Source organism: Eulemur rufifrons, chromosome 7, assembly GCF_041146395.1.
Source record: "Eulemur rufifrons isolate Redbay chromosome 7, OSU_ERuf_1, whole genome shotgun sequence".
NCBI classification, from domain to species: Eukaryota; Metazoa; Chordata; class Mammalia; order Primates; family Lemuridae; genus Eulemur; species Eulemur rufifrons.
Window position 1 is genome coordinate 127705831 of NC_090989.1, and position 27424 is coordinate 127733254.

The 27424-nt window shown below is 35.4% G+C and overlaps 1 protein-coding gene across 3 annotated transcripts in view; it reads right to left on the bottom strand.

Moving 5' to 3' along the window:
• The window catches only part of SATB1 (SATB homeobox 1), a 74118-nt gene extending 47090 nt beyond the window's left edge, over nucleotides 1–27028 (bottom strand). For all 3 annotated transcript variants that reach the window (XM_069473284.1, XM_069473283.1, XM_069473282.1), the window contains exons 1-6: nucleotides 26943–27028; nucleotides 24088–24322; nucleotides 20223–20399; nucleotides 19324–19450; nucleotides 18454–18577; nucleotides 450–561 (exon numbers count right to left, since the gene is read on the bottom strand). In XM_069473284.1, coding sequence (XP_069329385.1) covers nucleotides 450–561; nucleotides 18454–18577; nucleotides 19324–19450; nucleotides 20223–20399; nucleotides 24088–24298 — 751 coding nt within the window. In that variant the 5' untranslated portion in view covers nucleotides 24299–24322; nucleotides 26943–27028. The remainder of the gene's footprint in view (nucleotides 1–449; nucleotides 562–18453; nucleotides 18578–19323; nucleotides 19451–20222; nucleotides 20400–24087; nucleotides 24323–26942) is intronic.
• Nucleotides 27029–27424: the final 396 nt, after the last annotated feature.

Genomic DNA, 27424 nt, shown 5'->3' on the forward strand with positions numbered 1-27424 from the left:
GATCTCAACTGTGGAGACTATAAATACAGTTTAATTTAGTAAGTTTAATACAGCTGAGTTTCCTTAAAAATAGGCACTTTCTCTTTCTCTCAAACAAAAACCGAAAACCTAAAAGCATGATTTATCTCTGAGAGAAATCACAGCTAATATTAGTTATTCAAGGCCTGGTTAGGTCTTCACTGAGATGTTAAAAAATGACAGCTCCCCTCCTCACACCTCGATTTCCTGCATGTCTGACAACCAAGTCAGTTTGGCTGATTTAAACACAAACATTTATTGAATTTAATTATCTCATTATAGTCATACCCACTCCCCACCCCCAAAGAAACATTCCAAATTGATCTCTAATTGGGCAATCAAAAGACCTGGCTTTAGATGTGACTTTGATAAACCCCCAAATGACACGTAATGGTATGTAGCCACCACCGCTGCAACGGTTTTTTGCTTACCCATCATATCTTTTGTCTTCTTGAAATGTTTGTACCACCTTCCAAATTCTTGACATTTTGCTGCTGAGACATTTGCATAGTAAGTGCTGTTCACAATGGAAGAGATCATACTCTGCATGAAGGGGGGGAAAGAACATTTGTAATACATAGCTGCACAAGATGGAACACAGAAATGATTTCGATTATGGAAACTGTATTTTTTAAAACAACTGAGTACATTGCTACATTTTTCCCACGTTAGCCTAAAGCCTCAATTTCTTAAAATTCATTAAGTACATCATCAAAATCTTATTTAAGTAGAAATCAACAGCCCACTGAGACCAGTACAAAGCTATCAAACCCACAGCCTTCATTCTAGCGTTTGTTGAATCCCCATCAATGTCATCTATTTCTTGGCTGACAAACTTTCACTGATCCCAATAAACCCAAATACGTGAAAATGACTTTATAATTGGAATTCACAAATATATGTTACTTTGTGGTTTAGTGACCGGACTCTACATCCTTGCTGCTCAATGTATGGTCCAGAGACCAGCAATACAGGCATCACCTGGAAGCTTGTTAGAAACACAGAACCTTGGGCCCTACCCCAGACCGAGGCAATCAGTGCCTGCATTTTTACCGAGATTCTCAGGGAATATATATGCACATTAAAGTTTGAGAAATACCACTTGCACTTTCCAGCCTATTATTAGGATTTCAACTGGAGGAGCATTAACACTGTTCAAAGGTAAACTGACCATATTTGAGAAGAAACTATTCACAGAGATCCTCTATCAGGAGAAAAACATTCTACAATCTTATTGCTGGCTTCCTCTTCAGTAAAGCTTGAGTTCTGAATCTCAAACTGACCATAAAATTTTTAAAAATACACACTTCATGCTTACTAAATTTCTGAAGGATACCACAAAAAAGAAAATGACCTATTTTGTCACTTTTCTTCATCCCGCTTTTCAAAAAAGCCTTGAAAACAGAGTCAACCATGTAACATACAAAAATAAAGCCATAATTTTAATGTATTGCTAGGAAGAGGGGTTTATAAAAACTCGTTTTCAACAAAGAAAAATGTTTACTCTCCAGCAAATTTTGGTTATGGTCATTTCAACAACTTAATTCACAATCCTTTTTAACCCTAACACCCATATTCTCTAGTAGCAGCTACATTTTCTATTGAGTCTTGGGAATAATTAAACTTCGCAGCACCAATTCGTCCCTCACCTCTATGTGTAGAAACATGAGAACTTACATTTCAGACTTCGTCAGTCTACAGTGAAATAGTTTATAGAAGGCAGCATTGTTCGGAGGCAGTGAGAAAAGCCAGTTTGGGGACAAAAGTATTTTTACATCATTATCTTCTTTAAGCTACTTCTAATATAAAAAGCTCTTTTGGTTATTATTAATCCTCTCAACATCCATTATCAGTGTTAATTTTGTAGCATGAACACATTTCCGTAATATGTAAATCTGGGAGATCTCTGAAGAACCTTCAGAGAAGACTAAGCTAGAGTCGCATTATTTATGTAAAATATGGCTATCTTTCCTAAGAGGCACTACGATGAAATCTTTTTTTTGACACTTTCTACTTTATAGTCATTTTCACATTTTACTTCTGTAAAAAGACATTCTTAATGTGCTCATGATGCTCTGCCATTAATCCAACAGCTTGCAATTTCACTAAGAGCCTCCCACAGTCCACAAAGACACTTAGCAAGGTTGCCAAAACCAGAGCCAGATTACCTGATCCAGTTAACAATCCGTCAGCTTCAATCTCACTTACTCGATTGTAATAAAGGATCAATAAAGTCAGACACTAATAAAACTATTGAGATCGCTGATGGATAATGGTGATTCTGCAAATGGATGACAGCTGATGTTCTACTTTGGTCCAATTTTTAAAAAATTATTATTTTTTACCTAGACATTCTGGCAGTTTCTTAAACATCAGTATAATAGTACATGTATGTTTTAGACATCATTTATGTCTTACTTTTTAGAAATAAATGGGATATCTAAATTTTGCTGAAGTTTTTGACAAACATCCAATCTACTTCAGTTTTGCCAATAGTTCCTACATATGAAAATTTGCTCTTTACTGCACACTTACTATGTGCCTGGCTGGTACTAAGGACACAAAGATGGACAGGACACAGCCTCTGCCTATAAAAAATTTACCATCTATTAGGAAGATAGATATGTAAACAGACCATTTCAATTTAATGTGATTCAGTGCACCAACAGTGCAAAATACATGGAGGTGGGGAGAAAAATCTATAGTATGTGTGAGATAAATGTCTGAAATATTTTTATAAAACTAGAGTCAACATGTGGTAGTGCTATGTAGTTCATTACTATCCACATGTGATAAATAATATCTATATGTATATCATCATCAAAGCTTCCCCCTGCCCTTGTTTAACCCTAAATTGGTAAGCTCTGCCCTTATGTGATTTTTCTGGATATTTTCTACTCTGTCCTGTGGTATGTGCTTAGGAAAACTATGATTAATGTAAATATTTGCCTAATGAAGACATAAATCAAAAGGCTAATAATCCACAGGTTATAATGCATGCCAAAGCAACTTTTTGGATTCCATATCTTTTGGTGTTTTGGGGGGTCTGGAAAATAATCCATAATTCAGGTAACTTGGGGTCACCTCTGTTTTTATTGTAACAGTATGCAGTAACCTGTACAATTAAATTGCTCACACAGCCACTTCATGATGGTTTCTTTTTCTGGTGGTAAAATCCCTATGGAGGGCTTGGGCATGGTATCGCAGTAGACTAGTGAGTTTCAATGGCAGGTAAGAGAGATGGCAGAATCTTGTGCATGTGGCATTTGAAAGATCATATTCAATATCGTAATATTAAACCTGGAAAATCAGGAAAAACCTATTGTTTTGATAGTGCAAATAACAGAAAGTCAAGATTAGGAATATTTTTCTAGGTGGTAGGGATAGATAGACAGTAGTCCAAGTTCCATGTTTTAAAGGAGAAAGGCTTAGGATTCTTATTTCAATCAAAAGGAGCACTAGCTTAAAAAAGATTGCACTGAACTTGGAGGTCATGCAGGTCTGGGGCTCCATATTATTTTCCAGCCCAATGCCTGCCATAGATTAAATACACTAAATGTTCATTTGACAAAATAGAATAGAAATAAATCTGCATTCAAGTGCAGGATGTGTCATATACTGGTAGTATGACCTTGGGTCAATTAATTGATCATTCTATCACAATTTCCCATGCTAAATGGGAATGATAGTAGCATTCACCTCATGAGGTTGTTCCACTTATTCACATGTTACTTTTCATTAATTCACCACATATTTATTGAACTCCTACTATGTGCCAAGCACTGGGCAAGTCACTGGAAAAATAATGACTTGAAGAGACTTACTATCTACCCGCAGACAGACAATAAAAAAAATAATGGATATGATGCAATTAGCACAGAGCCTGGAACATATCAAGTATGAACTTAAGAGATGTTAATTACTATGACAACCCTCTGCCTCCTCCTCCTCCTCCTCCTCCTCATTGGGCTTCTATTATATGATCACATTTCACATCAGTCAACTATGCTTTAAGTAACCAGAGACTATCAGATACAATTTTTAAATGATATACAGTATCTTCAGTCAAATAAATTTTTTTTATGTAGAACAAAGAGTATATTAATTAAATTATTAAGTTACAAGTCAGGTCAAGGAATAACAAGAGGAAACACCAAAAAAAAAGTATTTCTATTTTTTGTGATATTCCAGCTTGGCAGTATTTTCTGGAGCCGGCCTGTATCTGGCAGAAGGCATCAGGAAGGCACACCACTCCTCTGACGTGGACGGCTGACCCATGCCCTCTCCCATCTCTAGCTGACAGCTGCTCATCCTTCAGGGTACAGCTCAGGTATCCCCACTTCGGTGAGGCCTTTCCTAACTTCCCAAACATCCCGCACGTGCTGCCACCTTAGTGCTTGCCCTGTTGTCATGCTGTTTATTTTCTACTAGACTGTGAGTCTTAGGTATTATTTCAGTACAGCCTGGACTCATCACAGGGTTGGACATATATTAGGTGAACAATAAAAAATAAAAAAGGTCAATGAAACAAGTTGTTAGCGCAGGCCACCAGAAAATCCTCTTCCCTTTTTATCCCTTAAAGGTCAAAGGTAACAGCAGCTTAATTGTCACATGAATCTTTAAAATCCATCACTTTTAGCTGTCATGATAGAAATCGTAGTTTCAAGAACCTTTGTTCATTAATTTGCAAGAGATCCCTTCCCAGGTTTTTCAAAATACATCCACACAGATGTCTCGGAAGTTGCAGCGCTCGGTGGTTATGTTATTCCAGTTCTCTCTCAGTGTCTATTTATATGAGCTCTCCAAAGCACTTTGAAAAAGACACAACTTATATGGCAAGTTTCCTATTCAGTGGCTGGTCTGTATAAAACATCAATGTTCAGGGAATAAAATAATCCAACTAACAAAACTCAGTCAGTTGAAATCCCAAATTCAAATGCTACACATTATACCAACCAATAAATAGGCCACAGCTTCCAATGTTGGGAAATACAATTTCAAAGTCGGCAGAAATTGGCTGTGGCTCTCATAACCCCGGTGTGACACAATATTCTCATCCTAGGAGCCAAGTTGTAAGCTTTTCTAAGATCCATAAAGCACATGTCTACCCCTACGAGGAGCTTCGGTTCTTTCTGAGAGTCTGCTGAAGTTCCGATCTGAAAGAATGCCATCTTCACAGAAACCCCGGTACTCTAGAATGATACCATCTGCCACAGGCTGAGCTTCCTTTTCAGCCAAATACATTATTTATAACCTTTCTAATTGTGAAAAGGTAAGGGTGGAATTTTTCTAAAGCCTAACTTAGATATAGTTAGAACATTCTGAACCTTTGCTCTAAAATACTGCAGGTCTCTTAAATTTTAAAAACAAACAAAAAAGGCAAGAAATTGATTGAGGTTATACGCTTTTTAAAAATATTATTTTCTTTCAAACCCCTGCTGGGATATCATATACACTGTAGGTATATATTTATAACACATTTAGAAAATGAAGGAAGATAGTTTTATTTTTCTACTTGGTCATCTTAGTAGTCAATGAAGAGGTTTTAGAAGAGGTGAGGCCTTCTCAAAAAAAGATTCATCAGCTTAGGGAAAGGCAGTGATCTGATTACCCTTAAAATTGCTTTGTTGTGCCTTTAACAACAACCAAAAAAACCCACCCCAAAACAATGCTAATCAGGTTATTCAATCATTTAAACCAAAACTGTTCATGCTTTTCTGCCAAATCAACCAACCACAGCAAAATCTGTTATCTCTGATTGCTCAGCTTCCAGTCAAAAAACAGTTAACCCCCACTATACCAAAAGTTTTCCAAAATACCCTCGGAGCTCTGCGTGCTCGTGGAGAATAAAGAGAAAACCATGTCAGCTTTAAAGGGTAATTGGAGTGCTGTACCATATTTGCATATTACAATATACTCTAATAAACTAAACAGCCTGTACCGGAAGCCAGCAGCTCCCTAGTATTTCATATGATCTCTATACTGGCTTTTTGTGCGTTACTTTTTTTTTTTAAGCAAGACTGTGATATCACGATCAGAACTTACCGAGGACTTGCTGATGGTTTAACTGAGGTGGGAGGAGGTAGCAACAGCATCTACAAAATGGTGGTTCACCCATGTTTAAAGCTTTCAGGCTCCACCAGCAGAGAGGGCAAGGGCTACAACATCTTATTTACACAATTATCTAAATACGATTAAACAGCTGATGGACAAATATTAAACTGGAAAATGTATAGTCATTTCAGCTTAATGTAATCCTCTTTCTGTAAACACCCAAGATGATTTTTTTCAACCAGAACAGTCCTGACATCTCATAAGCCTAAGGGTGAATAGCAAGAGATTGTTTTTGATAGTTATAAATATTCAAAAGACATGCAGACCATCTGCTTTCATAATACAGGTAAAGCAAGACTGAAATGGTGACTGCTGTATAAAAATGATTCTTTTAACAAAGTCTTCCTCTCCTCGAAAACTATAAAGACAGATGTCAAAAACTGTTTACACAGAGCAATCAGGAGCGTGCAAAATGTAATATTCCTTTTACACACAGTGCTTGCTAAAGAGATTTTTTTTTTCTTTTTCTTCCCATCTGTGTGTTGCAACACATTTCTACAAGTTAAAAACATTTTTTTCAAACAGAGATCTCATGAATACCCAAAAACATGCTATCTGGTTTCTGAATGCTAATTAATTTCAACTAAGGAATCTGAATATCTTTTTCTGTAGGAAGGAATGTATGTTTTGAATTGAAATACTCTAGAGAGACAGCAAGAGAAATAATCTTGCACAGGTTTAATTCTACAAGGCAAATTTCATGGTTCTACCTTATTCATAATATATATCTGTTAAGTCCACGTTTTAAATGAAAGCACATCATTGCTTATGTCTTTGGGATAAAGTCTAAAATAATTGTTTTGTGAAATAAATGCCCACACAATGCAAGATATATTAACATATACATATATATATATATAAAACCTTTAACTTCTCAGTCTATGCAGAGTGATATACAATGTCCTATAGTTAATTTTCAGGGATGGAACACTAATCTTGACAGTAACCTTTTGATTTATTGTATTAATGGCACGGAGGCATTAACACCTTTTTATAATTTTCAATAAAATGAGCATTTACTGAACAATCTGTCAAACTACTGGCTTTTATTATTTTATATTTTTATTTTTTGAAAAGTACAAATTTATACACTCTGATCTCCCCTCTCCTTTGTGCATGTCTTGACTACCTATGGCTTGAATTTTTATAGCAGTTTTTTATGTGCCTGTGGAAAATTCAAAGGTCAAACTTTAACTTCAGATCAACTCCACATTCAAATACAATTTTAGCAGGGATGCTCCATAAATTGGGTTTTCTTTTAATCCCAAAGGACACCAAACATTACAAACAAACTCTAACAGGCATCATATGAGACAACTACATGAAACGAATTTGCTGAAAATTAACAGGTAGTCCCCATCTGGTATTTGGGGGTGGGAAGGACGGGAAATGGGTTTCAATTTATGAGAGCGAATGGTAGGATTTCTAAGTGTAATATTCTGTTTGTGCTTGTTAGCTTATGTTTCCCAAATCTTTCCCTCTGGATCCTCTATTGCTTTCTAAGCTATTCTCTTGGGAGATACAACCGGGGCATATTTGGAATCTCAATTTGTTGAGAAGAGACTAATCACTTCTAAATTTTACTTAAACTCCAGTTGTCATAGTTATGGCTCTTGCCATCTTGATCAATCCTAGCGCCTGAAAATGGCATTTTCACACAAAGTCACCCTGGCACATCACTAAAAGTGGAAACTCAGTACAAAGCTTCAAAGAAATACAAAAGGAAGCACAAAGAGAACACATCCAATTCTGTTTTAATTTTCCCACTAAATTTCTCAAAGATGAAAATGCGATCATTTCAAAACAGGCATTTTATTTGATTATTTAAATACTCAATTCATAACTTTTAAAGAAAATGTTAGCTTACAGTTTATAAGGTTCTTCTATGGAACTAATTTTATATAATGCCCAGATAGTGTTTCAACCAGATTCTCTATTCTGTCCTTTTGTATAAGCACCTACCTAGATCTTTCTTACCACAATGAATCTTCTTACTCAAAACAATTGAACATGTTAGCAAAGGGTTTAAATTACAAAATATTTGTTAAAAGGCGTATTATTACAAGGGCACATAATATTTCAAATTAACTCTGCACAGAGTCTATATGAAGAGAATTGAACTACATGATCTCCATCTCCATCCAATGTTCCTTCTAACAACTTTAAGATTCTATGAAAGCTATATGTCTTTCCAAAAAGAGTGACAAAGAAGATTCGATTACAACACATATCATTCATTGTAAGGCACTCACTGTGCAAACATCCAACTAGAGTTTTATTTTTAGGAATGTTAAAGCCCCTTTGGCATCTGGCTTATAATATGATTATTTAAAATATATTCATTATTAAGTTAAGCGTTATGCTAATCCAAATGGAATTTTCACAAGTTTTCCATTAGATAAAACCGAATCCAAGGGTTCCGTGTAATTTTATAGCAAAAAGTGTTTCCTAACATTCTAAATCCTAGGCACTCTATACCAACGTACACATTTGGGGAATGCTTGCTTACTCTTTCTCTGATGCCCTTCTGTGGTTAAATCTCTTATCCTCGCTAGAGATTAAAATTTGTGGTATCTGTGCTTAGACATAGAAGGGAAAAGATACCAAATTTGTGTTAATTCCAGAGGTCTTAATCAGAGAATTTTGAAAAAACTTTAAACTACAGAGTGAAAACAAGAACTGAAGTACTTTGAACAATTCATTTTTACAAAAGCAAATTACGCTCTAACTCTTTACAGGAGAGTTTATATAACCTCTTTGCATTCCTTCTTTATATGAACACTATTAGATTTTAAGCCACAGTACCTAAAAATTGGGGGGGAAACACAGTCTTGTCTTTTAGCCTTTTATGGGGCCACAGAACTCCCTTTGGGAATCTCATGAAAGCTACAGAAACTCTCCCCCATACATTCCACAACAGGCCTGTAAGGTCAAGGTCTACACAAAATCTTGGAAGCCCATAGTGGGGTCCCACCCCACTTAGATCTGATCCAAGACTTCATAGGAGACTAAGGCTATGATTTCTGCATTTGATTCATCACTGTTAGCTTTTAACTAAGACTTCCCATGTCTACTAGATAACTACAGATGAATGTAGTCTGTGGATTAGGTCATAAAGAAAAATCAAATTAATCTGGCTTCATCTCTATCAATATTATAAAAATCCTTCAGTTTAGGAAAATGCCACCCACTGGTAATCATCTCTTTAGAAGTTATGGTGAAATGGCAAAAGTAAATTGGGGTGGGTTGCACATCATGAAATAAAGAGCTCTGTCCACCCCTAGATGTGTGTGCTCTAGGCTGAGCTGGTGCTCATGCATAAGAGTGGACAAACCAAGTCCCTGAGGCCCACTCTGGAATGGCTGAACAGTTATCTACATTTGCAGCGCTCTCTAAATTCAGGTGATTCTGGGCCTTTATACAGCTGAGTTTAAAACATTACATGTTTATAGCCCTAAATGGAGTCTCCAAGGCCAAATGTGGACTTCAGAACCTCAACTGAGGAACGGACACTGTGAGCAAACGTGGGGTGATACTGACTGTTAACACTTCCATATTGGCGGCATCAGCACCCTTGGCTATAAATCATTTGGCCTTGTTACTGAAATGTTCCTTCCTTATTTTACTCTTAGAAATGAGAAGAAAATGGACAAATAAAAGTGACAGTAAAAAAGTGTGGTTCTCAAACATAACACAATTGAGACAAAATGAAAATTATTAGCCATGATGAAATACATATATAATTATGGAAGGAAAATATAAAATATGCACAAAAATGCTAGAAATATGTTTTTAAAAAACTTTTGCTTAACTATGATGTATAATTAGGTCTTTTGTTTGTTTTTAGCATTTTTCAGATCTCTGGGTCCCTTGTACCTTCCAAGACTATTATTCTGCTTAGAAACATGTGAGTTTTGTACAAATATTCAAGAACGTTATAAAATATACAACAGCATGAGACAGCTTAGAATATCAGTAGGTTTTCTTGAAAAATCCATGAATTTGGTCTTTGTCAGATAAGCTAAAAATGCAGAATATAATAGGAAAATATTTTGTAATGTAGGATATTAGAGATAAGAATATCTATAAAGTACCACTAATAAAATTACTGACATAGTGTATTGGTTCATAAAATAAACATGGTGCAAATCCTATGAGGTTGTTTCAGTTTAACAAATATTCCTGAGTTCCTTCTATGTGCCAGAGTCTATGACTGTGAAAACAAATAAAATTTAGTTCTTTTGGAACAGTCAATTACAGTGTACACAGATAGCCTAGTTAGTCCACAGATAATTTCAGGACAAGGTGTAAAGTGCTATGATGGGCACATACATGGAGGACAGAGCTTGGGCGCTCGGGAGTAGCGGTGAAGGTTGTTAATAAAAAAGACATTGGGAAAAGCTCACATCCTGATGACAGTCCCTTGAGACATCTTTATTCTGTTTGACGTTATCTAGTCTAAGGTATCGTATTTGCTAAGCTTGCAAAAGAATTTATTTAAAGCACAAATCTTGAATCTTCCCCCACTTCCACATTAAAATACATCAGATCTGTATAATGATTGTAAAGGTAGTGCTAAAAGTGTTCCTTAAAAGGTGAGAATCAGTTATAATATGGTCCTTTAATTTTTTCACAAATGAAAAGTTTTTGGTTGTTTCCACTAAAAATGAAGCTTGCATTAAAATCTTCCATGTAGCCACAAAGGTTCTGAGACCATGTGGCATGCACAAGTGTAATGTCAAACTCTCAACACCCATATTTTTGAAAAACAACTAAAGATATTACACATTTTAGAACTGAGAACTCTTGTGAATGTTTTATAAGTATTAAGTCATTTAATTCTCATGACAGTACTGAGAAATTGGTACTATTATCTCCCTATTTACAGATAAGAAAACTGAGGCATGGAGTCAGTCTCCCAAGCTCATACAGCTGGTTACGACAGAGCTCACGTTCCTGACTCTTACGATGCTAGGAGCTCACAAATTAAAGTGATGGTAAATACCAATGACACACAAAAACACACGCAAAAAGTAATGGAATGAAATTGTTGAAGGAATACATTACTCCAAGAAATAATCCCATTACAAAATAAAAAGAAAATGAAATCGAACTCTGTCATATTTGTTAACATAACCCAGGAGTTTCAATACAAGGGAAATTCCCATTGTGACATCTCACAAAGTTAATACTTGTTTTGGTTTAGTTCCACATTTTGGAACCACCTTGAAACAACTGCCAGACTGACAGTAAAATGAGACAAGCCTGGGATAGTCGGTGGTCCCCGATAATGAAGTACCATGTCTTGTTATCCAGGTAAGAATGTGATCTCAAATGGCACTAGCAATTAAAGCTTTCACCTTTTCTTAACTTCCAATATATCATTTGGTTTGCATCTTTAACCCATCTGACTAAACTAGATTAGCATTTTTATGGGAAATATTACAATTCTAAATAATCAATATTTTTTAAAAGAAAATGATGATGACTAAAGAGAATAAAGCTTTAGAGTAAGAATGAGGGAAAGAAAAAAGACTGCTAAAGGAAATCAGCCACCTTCTCTACAATCAGGGATTCTGCAACCTTATGAATTGTCCATGATGAAACTCTAGCACCCCATAATAATACTGCATATTGGAACACAATACAATCTTATATTTCTGTAGCGCCCTTCATGCAAGCATCCCAGGGTGCTTTACAATCATTATGAGTTAAAATTAAAACTGAAGCACATACAATTCCCAGTAGAATCATTTTAAAAATGCTAAACAGAACAAATAACTTTTAAGCCTAGATTTAAAAGTCCCAGCAGCCAAAGCGTTCCTTACTTCAATTGGCAACGAGCTGCAGAACTCGGGCTGCGGCGCTTTCCTGTTATGTTAAAGGCTCTCTTATGTTTTTTATACTCAGAGCATGTTATAATCAAGCAGTTTCCAATGAAAGAGGGAAAAATTGGGTTCGTGTATCCATTTGTTTTGATTATCTGAATTTCGGAGGGTTTTGTTTGTTTATGAGTTTGTTTGGGGCCCAAATCTGGCATGAATTATAGCAGAACTAAAAAGCAAATCCAGAAAGAGCCCAACTCGAAATTTAAGTAGTAACTGAGGAAAAAAAAAAAACAATCATAAAACACTCTAAAACTAGTTCTGTTTTAGCAAGAAAATCAGTTTGATTAGCATGATTTGGTTAACTTTTTTAAAAAACAATTAGAAAATAGCATTTACTGGGCTTTCTCTCAGGCCATGTCCACTCCTAAGCCTTGGGAATATTTATTACTCTATGCATTAGAAGAAAAAAGCAGGGAAATACTCTCATGATATGGTAATTTTCCTTGCATTAGTGATTCTGAGGTCAAAGGAAACCTGTTCAGATCTAAAACAAGGCACAGGTAAAAATCTATTAAGTGAAAATAAAGTACTTACACATCATTAAGCACTCTCTAAATTGGCATGGCTTAAACTCTTTTATGTTTTACTATTCTGAAAAGATAGTGGTTATAAAATATTTGAGATCAATCCACTTTACGTTAGATGCTTTATTAAGTTTGGCTTTTTTTGATTAATATATCTGAAAGGTTATAGGGAGCTAACATCAAGCTACAATAAAATCCTTATGTATCTAAGTCAGCTAAAAATGAGCCAATATATTAGATTTTAAAAAGGAAAACTTGCAATTTGAAGAACACTTCCATTGTAGATTATGTATATCATAATATTAACACAAAGCAGACATCTCACTAACTTGAAAAAGGAACTAGAATGATGTCATGACTGCTTTGGAAAAGGAGGCAAAATAAAACTATTTGGTACAAGTTTTGCAATTCATGCAACTACCCATATAAGACTGGTTTGCCTTTTCCTTTATGGATCCCGCCACTGCAGTAATACAATTGCTGAAAGTAGTAATAATATTCCATTAGTATCAAGTACTTCAGTGCCTGGTAAGGCAGATATTCATAACGTAGGATTTCCACAGTCAGTAGGGTAAGGAATGGGGAAAGTTTCATAATTCTAAAAAGGAAAGAAGATTCTCTATAGAGCTTTTCCTCAAAATGTACGGTGTTCAACCAATTTATAATTTTATACTGGGAAGAGGCAAGTACAAAATCCTCCACACACATCTCAAACAGGAAACTTTCTATTTTTAAGTGGAGCTGCCAGTTATAGCCTCGTCTATCACATCAGGCCAGTCTGATGACTAAGGTCTGTACTTTCAAATAGGCCTGAGAAATTCAACTGCCCACTATTTCCAGTGAAAATGTCTAACATTACGTTGGGGTTCCAAACAAAGGGCTAGTAGCTCAATTATACCTACTGGTCTTGAGGGTGTAAGGGGACAGGAAAGAGGTGTGACTGCACAGAAGTGACTGTGTTATGCAGTCAAATCTTCTGGAACCTCCTAAATGCCAGATTATCCCAGCAGTCAGTCCCTATGGTCTAGATCACCCCATCAGGGGCATGAAATGATCGTACCGTAGTTTTAAAACAAGTCAGTACACAAACAACAAATCCAAGGCACAAAACCAAAACAGTTCTGTTAAAGAAAATTTCCAGTAGTGAGTATAAAAACAATATTAAAAACTAAAGCAGTCATCAGTACTTCAGAGAAATCAAAGCATATTATGAAACCCATCAAATTAATGTGAGAATGACTTTAATTTTTTTTTTTAAAACCTCTTTTGTCCATGTATGTGACCAAGAAGGACACTTGATTATGCTTACAGGCTCTGGGTATGAAATCTAACCCCCTCCATCTACTTTAGCAGCTACGTAGCCATGGACACTCATTTAAACATTCTGTGCCTTAGGGTCCTCATTTGAAAATGGGAATATAAAACTATCAACTACTTAGGGAGATAGAAGCATTCTTTATACATCGAAGCACTAAATGAAAGTTAAATATTATTTCAACTATGAAGATGTGTTATCCTTATTACTACATAGGAAATGGGATGCCTGGCACACAGCAGACTGTCAATACATATTTTTGAGTTAGTAACTATATGAATATGTGAATAAACTTCATAGGTCAGACTCTCATATGAAGTACAATATGTGAATACTGATGCTAGATATTCTCATGAGAGAATGTGATTATTAATGTTTATTAAAAATTTTAAGAAATGTCATTTCAGTCCAAAAATTACACAGCAAGTATAGTTTTTTAAAAAAACATTTCTGTAACATAATAGATTTTCTAATTTTTGCACAAGTGTTACTTGTAATACAGACTGAAAATCAACTGAACACATCATACCTATGGAAGTGACTGTCAAGTTTCAGAGAATCATTATGGCTAAATGCTAAGCTTCAGGAGGGCAAGACAATTTCTTTTTTAAACCTGTTTTGCCAGTAATTAATAAAAAGTCTAACATACATTAGAACCTCAGATGTCGTGAGAAAAAGGAGAGTTGAAAAATCTTTCTCAATATTGCTTTTAAATGGAATATTAACATTTATTTATTTTATATATATTTTGCTACTTGAAAATAAAACAATAACAATTCTCACATTTTTGACCTGGCTTGGACATACCTTTTCCACGTGAGAAATAAAATAGAAAACAATCCAATGCCTTAACAATGTCAAAGGCGTGCAGTGACTGTGTGTTGTATGTGCATGCACTCATGGGTGTGGTGAGGGCAGGGAGGCAATAATGCGCATGACAGATTCAAATCTCTCAGGAATATCTGACTTAAACGTTTTTAGAAAGAAGACATTAGGCTGGTAGAAGTAATAGTTGACCTTTTACTTATGGCGCTTTTAACAAAATGAGTCTATCCCTATATCAGAATGTATATATATTCATCCAATATTTAACTCCTAAAACTCCAGGGAAAACTAGTACCAAAATGTAATGTTTCATTTCAAAATGTTTAATTCCCAATTTACCTCCCAAATCCATACCCTCAAAAGTTTCACAACTACAGGCTTTCTTGTCCCCAGTCAGACTTTATTCTCTCCTCCTTGGTTGCAGTTCAGAATGCAACATCCAACTTTCCTAACCACATCCACTGAAAAAAGCAAAAGTTAACAACAAAACACCTAACCTAAGATCTATAATGAGCTAAGCATTTTTTATGTCTTAAAATATTTTCCAAAAATGAACATGTGATACAAAGAACTTAATAAATGACCAATCTATTTGGGCAAATTTATGATAAGAAAGAAGTAACAGAAATAAAGTTATGAGTTGTAAATCAAACCACATGCCCACTTACGGAATTTCTGCAGCTGGAGAAAACCTTACAAATATTATCAAAGAAAACATTTTTGCACCAAAATGTTAAGTATTCATTTTAAAATCAATACTTACTTTAAAATTTATCACTAGACACGGACACAGGCTAAGCAAGTCAGGACTTTTGGGTCAGTCATTAACCACCATCTATCTTGACATTTATCTCTAGGGACACTGGCTCCTTCATTTGTCAAAGGAGGAGCCTGGGAAGGATAATCCCTTCTAGTTCTAAGAATCCAAGTCCAAATGAACATTAGCTTAGCAAGTATCAGACAATCCTCCTAAGAGCACTGGATGCAGAGCTTGTCAAACACCGCAGACAAATTCCCAGTGGCTTCCTAGTCCCATTCCTCTAGCCTCTACTGTGCAAAGGGGTCTCCTTGCCCACTGGGGTGGGGCGTGGCAGGGTGGGGGGGGGACTTTCTGCTAAGCAAAATATTTAGAAACCCTGTAGCCATACTTACTACTGGTTTATTATTATCATATTAAACAAAACAAAATCTTTAATGTACAGTAAAACATAGATGTTGAATTGTACGCTAAAAGTTCTCACATGGAAGTAAAGCCTTTAACGCTTAGCATTTCTTGGTGTTAGGTCCCATTTTATAGAAGGCTGAGGCAGCATTTATTTGCTAGCTTTTTCACCATAACATCTCCATCACCAAATCTCAACCACAAAAGAAAGAAAGAGTAGCTTTGTCAAATTCAGCATATATTTTGGGCATAGGTTTTAGGGAGCCTGCATCTCTCATCTTTAATAATATTAGATATTAAAAAAATAAAGAAGTATACATAAAATAGTTCACATTGAAAACATTCTGAGTAGAATATCAGATTCATGTATTCACTCTATAGAAAGAAATAAATGATGCACAAAATATAAAATTCCTTAAGTTAATTTTTTCATATTAAAGATAAATTAATTTCAAATATTTGCTGCCACTGCTAAATTATGCGTAATTTTTTTCAAAAGATTTTTTTTAAAGAAAGGAAGACTATAATCATAACTGATGTTGAAATTACAGCCTAGTCCCATCCCTTAATGATTACAGTGGGGTCTCCAGCTACACAAGGCCATGTGTTGTTCTGAAGACCTCTGCAGAAATTCACCAACGTATGACTCTAAAACCAAGTCCCGAATTTCATTTTGTCATTCTATTTAATGTTATAATTGTCTGTATTCAATTCATTTTCCATGATAACATTAAGTAAATTCACAATTATATTTATAAGCTACAGTGAGGTGGAGTTTATTGGCTGAATGTTGATGTCATTTAGCAATTAGTTCTCACGACTCTATCAATAAATATTTGTACTATCATCCTCTTCTCCAGCTCACAGTGAATGCCTTAAGTCTTTGAATTTACTTCCAAAATCAATGGGACATTTAGTAACATGAAGGTACATGGCAGAGTCCTATACTGGGTATTTATATTATAGTTTAACTGAGCAAAAAAAATTATTTCTATGTCATTTCAAATTTTCAAATACTGGTAACCAAGTAACATGTTACCTGGAATTGTCTACAAAACACAAAGTCCCAGAAGAGTTGCCTTGCTTTATTATATCATCCTATTGATTTAACTGTGTTTAATTAATTTAAATTACTTTTATTCAATGGTTATAAATTCATAACCTCTTTATTCCAAGTGTGAGAGAGAAAAGGAGATTAGCTAAAGGTATAACTGAAATGACAAAAAAGGTTTGCTCTGAATTGCAAGAAATGGACACAACAGAGAATATTTAACCTGTGGCTATAGCTTCCCTTAGAAAAATATAGAAAGCCATTAATTATAAACTTAATTCATTTTCTTTGTTCCTAAAATTGCTAAAGCAAACATCAAAGTAAAAATGTTGGACTGCAATATAGTAAACCTGAAATGCACCGTGTTTCTATCAAACAGTAGCACAAAAGCCCACAAGTTTCCTTCCAAAGGTTCCCAGTAATCTTCATGAGCCTCACCTTAGAAATACATTTTAAGAATGTCTACTGCTCAAAATACAGTAGAAATACACTTTGAGAATCTCTCAATTGTAGAAATGTTTATAGCAAAGTCATACAGTTCATGCTCAAATGACTGACAAATACTCAGAAAGAATTACATTTAAAAAGAGAAAACTTTAAAAATTTAGTAAAAATCTAGTTAGACCAGCACTACAATGATACTGTATCATGGAATGGCTTTAAAATGGCTTTGGGCACTGAGGGGACAGCATTATAACACATTTACATGGTATCCACATGAGCAGCCCATTAGAGTACGTTCACAGCATCCGTTTTCTTTCTTTTTTATTTAAAATCAGCTGAGCTTTATCTAAAATGGTGTTTGGTTTTAAATTTAGAAACAGGTAGGCAGTCTCTATGTAGAGTTTTAGTCGCCCTCCACCAAAATTCATTCTAAAAAACCTAGAACAATTACAATAAATCTATGTCTCATTTCAAAAATCCCTGATGGTATGACAGGCCTCTCAGAGGAAAAAGGTAAGATTCCACTTTAAAAGAAGAAATGAGAACCAATGCCACAAAACTGGTTACAAAATCCAAACAAACAATAACTATTCAACCTTTAGTGATGGGTAAGGGATTATTTTTATAATTATTTTCACTAAACACTTTTCGATTTTTTGGGTAATGAATAAAGTATCCAAGAACAGTATTCCTATTTTATTAGATAGCATGCTGAAATTTTGCATGTTAAGAACGACACTGCCATTCCCACTCACCGAAGCTTTGTGGAAGGAGAACCACCTTGACTCTTAAATAAGGGCATTCAATAGAATGTAGCTACCATGCTCAGAACACTCAACCAAGGAGTATAAAATTAGCCAGTGAGTCTTCTGCTGAACTATTTTCCCTGTAAACAGTCCTTTGCCTCTTTCCCCAAGGGAGAAAAAGTGTATAGGTTCTGTTCAGAATGAATCGGGCATATTTTCGAAGGTCACACCAGTGGTCAAGTCATTATGCATTTTTGGCAGATTCTTGCTTCAGATACCAGTTCCATTAAACTAGGGAGCCCCATCAAACCTCGAATCGGGGCTGCCCATGATGTCGTATTATTTATTACATGCTATGCTAAGTACCTGTGAAAGGGGGCACTCCTTGGCCAAAGAACTCTGATTCATATCTTTCAGTAAGTCCTTCAGAGCATTCCTCACTGTGGTGTGCGACCATTGTTCGGGAGGCAAGTCTTCTAGTTTGGGGCAACTATTGGAGACATAGATTAGAAAGGGGATTATTACAAGATTGCATCCCGCTGCAGAACATTCCTTTAAGACAGACAGATTTCATTTTGCGCATCAAACAGATGCATCTGGAGATTGCTCTCGGTCTCCTGATTGTTCCGATTAGTTAATTACTTTATACAACACATCTGCTGTATCGATGCATGAATTATACATCAGCTGCCTGTGGTGGCTATTTTTTCATGTTACTTCTACCTTCCTGCTCTGATGCGCTTGGGAAGACAATTTAAGGTGTACTGCTTTCTCACGAGCCATCGTGAAAAGCATTAACTATTAACTGATTTCCTTTCACTACTCTGTTCATACGAATTAAAATGGCAAAAAAAATATATAAATAAATAAGATCGTGGCAAGAGTGAATAAGACATTCTTTCAGAAAATGTACACAGATGGCAATGTTCATGATATGCAAAAATATTTTTTTCTTAAGTAAACTTTATGTAAAATGCCTTCTCATAATGCATCATTTAATTGACTAAATGTAAAAAGTCTTGTCTTTTGATAACCTGCATAAACCTACAAATTTGGTGTAGGGGAGTTGCTTTTAAATTATACATTAAAAGCAAAAGGGATAAGGTAACAAAATTGATTTGGATTAATCTTTCTGAAACACAGGGTAAATAAAAATTGACGGTTGACGAGAGATGCTTTATTTCAAAAGACCAGGTAAGAAGAACATTTTTGCATAGAATTGCTGTCTTGACTCACCTGTGTAACTGAATTTTCAGTGTGACCACATGATACACGTCTTGAAGCATATCTGCTACTGTAGCATCAGGGGCATCTGTCACATAAGACAGTGGAACTGGATTCCACTTTCCAACCTGGATTAGCCCTATTCCAGATACAGAGAATATGTCACTAAATATTTTAGCCTCAGATGAATATATCTAGTAGAAAGTTTTGTTTTTTTTTTTTTCTATTGCCCCCACCACAAGCAATATTGTTATTTCTGTTTGAATGATTCCCTTCCCTCTAAAAGGCAGGTCAATGAAAATATTCACAGCTTAGCTTTCCAAATTGTGAAATTATGTAAATGACTGTAGGGTTGTTTATTATTTTGGAAATAAAACCCCATCAATAAAACCTATGCATAAGGCCACATTTTCCTAACTTACAGGAAGTTCTAATAAGACATAGCTGAACCAGTTCTAAATGGCTTTACGATTTAGATAAGATTCTCTATTGCAGTGGGAATCAGCATTGAAAAATACTTTACAGCCCATAAAACCATCAGAAACAGAATAAAAGAAACAGAACTAGATATTCAGTCATAAATGCAAATTGACTCTCAACAGTCCATCTGCTCAAATACGCTCCTCACTTCCTTGTGGGTCCTCAGTGGAGCAGATTATTAAGGTCAATAAGCATACTAATGATTCAGCTGAAGTAATTTAAAAAAAAAATCTACCTCGACATTCCACATGAGCAAAATGTGTGTTAACTAAACCAAACTGAATTAAGCCAATTTTTTAAAGCCACAGTCTATAAGGAACCAATGTAATACACGGGCTACAGTTCTTTGAATAAAAATATTCAGTGCTTTCTCTGCAAGGTAAACAAAGAATGCCAAGCAATTTTTCCAACCCCACATATGCATTATTTACCTTTGGCCTGGGCAGCAGAGCTATGCGAATAACCTAGAGACAGCAATGCCATTTCTATCAGCTGGTTGAAAAGCATATCCTTTCTCACCAACACAAATTCCGCATGTTCCTCCTTGCAATCATATTCAATGGCGTTTTCATAATGTTCTACCACGCAGAAAACTGGTAGCATGGTTCCTATCAAAAAGACGGAGAAAAAGAGATGGAAAACCAACAATCTTCAGAAATACAGTCTAGGGGGAGAGAAAACTAAGCCATGAAAATAAATCTTCACAAGAGTGAGATAAGGGGAGACTATGTTTCCAAGGCAGACTGGGTATAGAAATACAGGCACAGGCACACAAACATACACATTATTTTTTTATTTTATACAGTTGTAAGAGAAATACTTAAATAGAATATGAACTTGGTCCTAAGGTAACTTGGGCTCTGCTCTAATATTAACAGTGCATTTCCCAAACGCAATGAAAACAGAATTGCCTCTCTGATCAAATAAGGCTGACGAGAGAGAAATAAGTGAGTGTTCTCTGATTTGCTGTGAGTAGTATACAGTATGCAAACATAACTCACTACAGTTGTCTTAAGAACCCACTTTCCTGCTGCCTATACAATCTGGTTAATAATAAACTTTTCTTGTTTGTGTCCAAACAATTTATATTTGACTATAAAATGATCATTTTCTTACTTTTTTAGATATTTACTCTAATTGGTTCCATAAAAGAAACATAAAACTTAACCAAACTGATGCCCATAATAATTTCAATATGTACCTAATGTAGATCAATAACATTTCGGTTTGTGACTACTCATTTAATCTACCCGACTAAAGAGATATCACAGGAACCTTAAGTCTTTAAAATCAACAATCTTTGTTACAGTAAATGAGATAAAAATGAGAGAGAGAAAAGGAAAGTGGCCTCATCAGGACATATTAGGATAAAGGAGTCTGTATAGATTTGATATATTCTCTCTTTATTTACGTTAATCCAACATAATAACTCAGTAGCTAGATGATTAATAAGCACAGGCCACACCACAATTAGAAAGAGGCTTCTTTCAGAAACTGAAATCACGGAATGCTGTGGTACTCAAGGTGTTTACGCAGCGCACTGTCAGATTTCTAATGATAGCAGAAAAGGGTTAAAAGCAGATGCATCTGAATTATACTGTGGCAAACTGCCAGGAGGGTATCATCTTTAGCATAAATGATGACAAGGGTTACTTTAACAGGGCACCCAGGATCCCCAATTAGTCCTACAGCATTAATGCCTCTATAAGCTCTGCCCTCCGGATTCACAGAATCCTAACAACTTCTGAAGATGTCCAGTGCATACCAACCGTAGCTAAAATTCAGGATTTCCTACTGATACCAGAGAGGACCTTTAAAAATTCTCTGTTTGCTTGTTTCTGGTGAACAAAAGCCGGCAATAAAACAGCTACATTTTTCTACATGTGTGTCTTCACCAAAGCTTCAGTGAATTGTTCACAAGAGATTCTAGCTCTGACAAATAAACCCCTTTAGGTTTACTTAGAAAAGCTCACAAACTCATTCAGAGGTACCAACAGGCTAGGCATGAAAAACAAGCCGCAGAGCTTGCCAATATTTTTGTCATTCATTCAGCTGTTTTATACCAGAGAGAGAACCCGTCAGGGATCAGAAGACGACTTGGGGAGACCACAGCAAAAATAGCAATATGCAAACTGGTGATTTCTTCCTTGGCTTGAAGGTATTTTGGCAAAATTTCCTAAACAAATAAAAACATTCAACCCCCTTTTCTTAGTAGTGCTTTCTCATCTCAGCCACAATTTTTATCTAGCACCTGTCAAACAGAAACCATGCACATAAAAAATAAGAAAAAAAAAAAACCCACCAAAACGCTTTAGTAGTTTTGTTGTTTGGAGTAAGCAGAGGCCTTTTTACAATTAAACTGCATTTTTAGAATAAGTCACTATGAACACAATACATCAAATTAAAAAAAAAAAAAAGCATTTGAGCAGGAAGTGAAATTACTGTGCTTTGGTTCCTCCTCCCCCATCTTGATGTCTTCAAAGAGTTGGGTTAGTACAACAAAAACATACACATTGATTTTTCCTCTTATAGGATGAAACAGATGTGTTCTACTATATGTTGCTCCTTGGACCTGTGAAATAACTCTAGGCTTTTCAAAATATTGAAATATATTGGATTTATTTTGGACTTTATTGATCAAATTTACAGGTAGTCTAAAGGTAATAAAGGTGGCTATAAAGTAACAACTGTATCATCTAATTACAAATTTAGTTGCTACATTTCTAGCAAACTGTTGCCGATTGCCCTCCTGTTACTAAAGAGTAATGCTGAACAGAAGCCTTCTCTGAACTGTCTGATTATTCCTGCTGGTGTTTGGCGAGACTTCCAACTATAGCAACTTCATAACCTTCCAGCATTTAAAGGGGAGAGCACTGGTCACTGCTGAATGCTAAAAATATCACATGATTTAAACCTGAAGGCAGTCTTAGAAGCTTTTGCTGAAGGTTTATGAGCCTGTGTAAACAGCACGTCTGCCATAAGGAGCAGTGAAGTCTGTAGAATCCTTGTCTAAAACTGTCCTGGCATTAAAGTTTGCTGTGCAAATATCACATAATACCAGAGACAGCTGAAATCTCCTATTTAGGAATTTATGGAACTTATATGTTTGCAGGCGTCAGAAAGTCTTTTTTATAGAGCCCCAGTGCTTCACAGTACAATATTAATGCACTCTGTTTGAAAAGCCATAATAAATTATATTTTTAATGCTCTTATCCTGGCTTTCTTAAGATGCATACATTCTTGGCAAACAATCAATAAATAGGGTAATCATGAGTAGAGGCCAAAGAATTTGCTGAAGTGCTGTTTTTCCATTTTTAATAGATAAAGATCTAACAATACGGACTGCTGTGTCTGTTCATTTCAGGATCAATATATTCTTTGTTTTCGCCAAACCAAGGAAAAAATAAATGATTGTATGATAAATGTTATGCATCAAACACAATGAAATTCCTCTGCCTTCTAACTTTATCTACTTAATATTCTTGGTCGCTAAATATGGCATTTTTACCCATTGCTTAGCAAATCTAAGGAAAATCTGATTCCTATCCAAGTTATTCAGAGACAAAATAAAGCCCCTTATGAGGCACATGCATTATACCCAGGATAGGCACTGCTCTATGAAACGACAGTGTCAAACACAAAGTTGTTAAACTTCATCAATATTGGTAGAAAAGAGTCACACAGTTACACATTTTCCTCTTATAAACTTGCCTAAATCTGCTCTTCCTTTATTAAAAATATCCAATTATAGCAAAAATTAAAACTAAACTCATCATATTTTTCACTGTTAGCTGATAAATTTGCCCTTAAGAAAATAAACCACAAAAAAATGACATCACAACACTTCTACATCATTTCATATAAGATTTCCATAATCTCTGAAACTGCCTTCCACCTAATAATCTCACAAAAAAAGCTAGAGCATTTCTCAAACAATCTAAATGTCTTATTCTTAATCAGGGTGAGTTTAAGCAGCAGCCACCTACATATCTTCTACTACAATAATACCTTATGAATGGACCCCTGCATAAAGTAAGACCATTATACTTAATTCAGTCCTTATTTTCCAAAAAATCCAATGAGTACAGTCTATAGTAAAGATGCTCCACCCAAGAAGGAAGTCTATACTTTCAAAATGTGATTGATACTAACAACTTAGAATGTAACTAATTTCAGATCAAAAAGAGAAGGAAAAGAATACACAAATCATGTTCTGCCACTCCACCCTCACACAGTGTGGCCTTGGGTAGACACCAGGGCTTGCAGCTTTCCAGGATTTGGCTCAGAAGTATTTACCTTTCCTAAGGTTGGTTTTCATCAGATGGCCCGAGTGTTTTAAAGGCACTCCCTGCATTTTTGCACCTGTACTCCCAAGCCTTCCTCTTCCTAGCGGGCTCCCGTTCTGCTCCAGGCGGGCAATCTTGGCTGGTGGACCCTTCGGATCGCTCACATTGTTAGACATTTCTGAATGTTCTTTCCCCTGAGTTGCCTCGTTCAAATGATCCATACTCAGTCACTGTCTAAAGATCACCTGCCAGAATTTAAAAAGACGACATGTTATAATTGGGTGGGGATCTATATCTACATGTGTCCCTTGTAAATGTTTTACCTCCAGATATCTTTCCACAAATATCATGTATTTGTAAAATTGCATAACTAGATATATTACAGATGTTACTATATTTCTAGATAAGAGCACCACATTTTTATTCAAGTTAACAGAATTTATGGAAACTGTACCAATACATATGAATAAAAAGGTAATTTTTCATCTACAAACAAAACAAAGTGGGAAGAAATGGGGTTACTTTTAGAACAAGAATTACCACAAGTACAGCTAAAATGAAAATAAATTATATTTATGTATCCCCATTTTTAAAAATGAGAAACTCATTATAGAATACAATAGTAACACTTTAATAAAGGATGAAAAGATTATCATAGCCCAAAATATTAGTTAAATATAATGGATGTGTTTACATTTTTACATATATTTTAATTCTTACGAGAAAAAAATGCATAAAACAACTCAAAGGAAGGTGACATACATTTACCTGCTTTTTAAATTCCCCATTGACTTTCTTAAGTTAATGCACAGAAAAAGTTTTCTACTATCAAAGTTTCAACAGTTATGTGATCTGTTAAAGATCTAGTCAAGTCTTGGGTCAAACATGTGATTGGATCATTTCACCCCTAAGCAAACAGGAAGAAGTGGAGGGTTTCTTCAAATATCTCAGGTGCCGAGGCATTACAGCTCATGTGTTTTAGAGTTAATATTCAGGTGTCCATTAGTAATAGAATGCTGTTGACAATTTAAATAGCAAAAAACTCATACATACTTCACGATATGCACATTAGGTTGAAGTGCCAGGCTCACTTCTAAAAAGAAATCTTGATGATACTGATAAAACACAATCTCCAGTATTCAAAAATAATCTCAGTATGCAATGAAGTCAACATGGTAATTAACTTCAGAAAAAATTGTTTTCAGTTATATTATATACTAGACATTAGTTGTCATACTGTTTATTATAAAGTAATTAATACAATATCAAAGTCACTTCTAAAATATAGTTTTAACTAGAACTGATATGAACAAGTAAGAATTATTTTATGAACTTTCATGGTACTTGAGATATTGAGCTTACCAAACTAAGGGGATCATATTTTAAAAAATCGGAGAAAGTATGATAATTACCATTTCTTCCAGTTGCCTAGTAATTTGACATAGCTTGTGTTTTTAAAAAATTATTATACCAAATACGGATTTGAATTTATTAAAAGCCAGTTTGTAATAGCACGGCTTTTCTGTAAACACTTTTTTCTTCTGTTTAACCATAGACTACTTCTTTCCATATAATCAAGAAAAGAGGGGTAGCAATGTTAAATCCGGAGGTTTAAAAGCAACCTTAAGAATGCCAACCGAAGAACTATAAAGTTTGAGAAATAATAATGGCTATTTATCTTTGTACTCCAGAGTGGCACACTGAGAACTAAAGGTTTACCGCTGATCGAGGTCCCATCTGTTTTTGGTTATGAGGTTCATTAAGAATAAATGTGCCTTTTTTAACCACTTTTTATCAAGATTACTCTTTTCCATTATATTAAACTACAGTGTAAAGCCAAAATTAGAGAGCAATGATTATTAACTCATTCAAAACACTCTTTACGATGTTTCATGTGGATTGTAATACAGAGCTGCTTTTTCTGAAATTGGTTGCTTTATCCTAGAGCAGAAGATGAATTTTAAAACATACAATTTGAAAAGAAAATCTTTAACCCTTGGAGCAATTTAAGAGGAAAAAAAGGAGGAAAAAAGTAAACCACAGCATCAAAGTTAATGCTATAAAACATATTAAGTAATCATGACGCTTAACAGCACTATAAACTGTACAGCAAATTAAAGTGGTAGATATAATTTAATGTATTGACAATCAAAATATCATATAGGTCATGCAAAATTGTCCTTTGAATACCCACTTATAAGCATCTATTAAACACTAAGTCATCCCGTAAAAAGCTTTACATTATAAAGCAAAATTACATGCACATAAAACACCCAATTTCCTCATTTAAACTCCATGCCCAAGGCTAAAGTTCACCAAACCTCAGTTTGGGATTGAAAAGAGCAACCTTCAACAGGCCTGCCTGGACTGACAGCAGCGGGAACTAACTATGGTCTCAACACACGCCAGCTGAAGAGTTTCTTTTGAATTACACATGTTAAAACCTATTTTAGTGTAACGTCTGGTTGGCATACAGAATACAATCTACTTTCTAAAAATCCCATTTTCCTGCCCATAAACTAAGACCATATATGATAATTACTGAATAAGACAGTGAACTCAGTCACAGCAATTATTTCCTTTAAAAAGAAAGAAAGAAAAGCACGAAATTCCGGCTTCAAGAACCTATTTTTTGCAATGTGGGATCCTTTTCAATGAGTTCCTAGCTAGAACGCCTCCCTCGCCCCCACAGAACCCTATAATCACATTTTAAGATTGTGCCCTTATCCATTCCATATGGCCGGCACGATCCAGGCCAAGCTTTCACTGTGACCTTTTAAAGAGACAAAGAAGCAAAGTACTATCTAGAAACAGAAACACTGCAGTTTTACTGAGTGAAATTAGCAAAACCGACCTGAAACTCACCACTTCAAAACTTGACAGCATATAAATAACAAAAACAAAGGAGATTTCCTTTGCAGCCCGGTTCTTGAAGAGAAGTTCAAGACTGATGTTTTCTATGTCCTTTTTTTTTTTAATTAAAAAAAAAAAAAAAAAAAAAGGCAGCAGACCTGAAGGCGACTTCCCCTGAAATTGTATTATTTTCTCTTCCCCTACCCCCGCCCCCCTAAGCGGGGGAAGGGCAGAAATAACCGTCTGGAAGAGTAGCCATGGGAGAGGGGGTTTAAAAAAAAAAAAAATCACAATTCGCACAACATATATGGGTTTGTAAAATGTCTAACCTCAGAGAACGGGGTTTTCGATGGGGAGGAGGGGAGAGTGGGAAGCCGGGAGGAGGAAGAAGATAAAATTGATCTGACAAGTGATTCGTTGGGGGGAAATCGTAAAAACAAAGCAAAACCCGTTATGAGCTGTACACTGTGGTGGTGCCGGGGAAACGAGGTGGT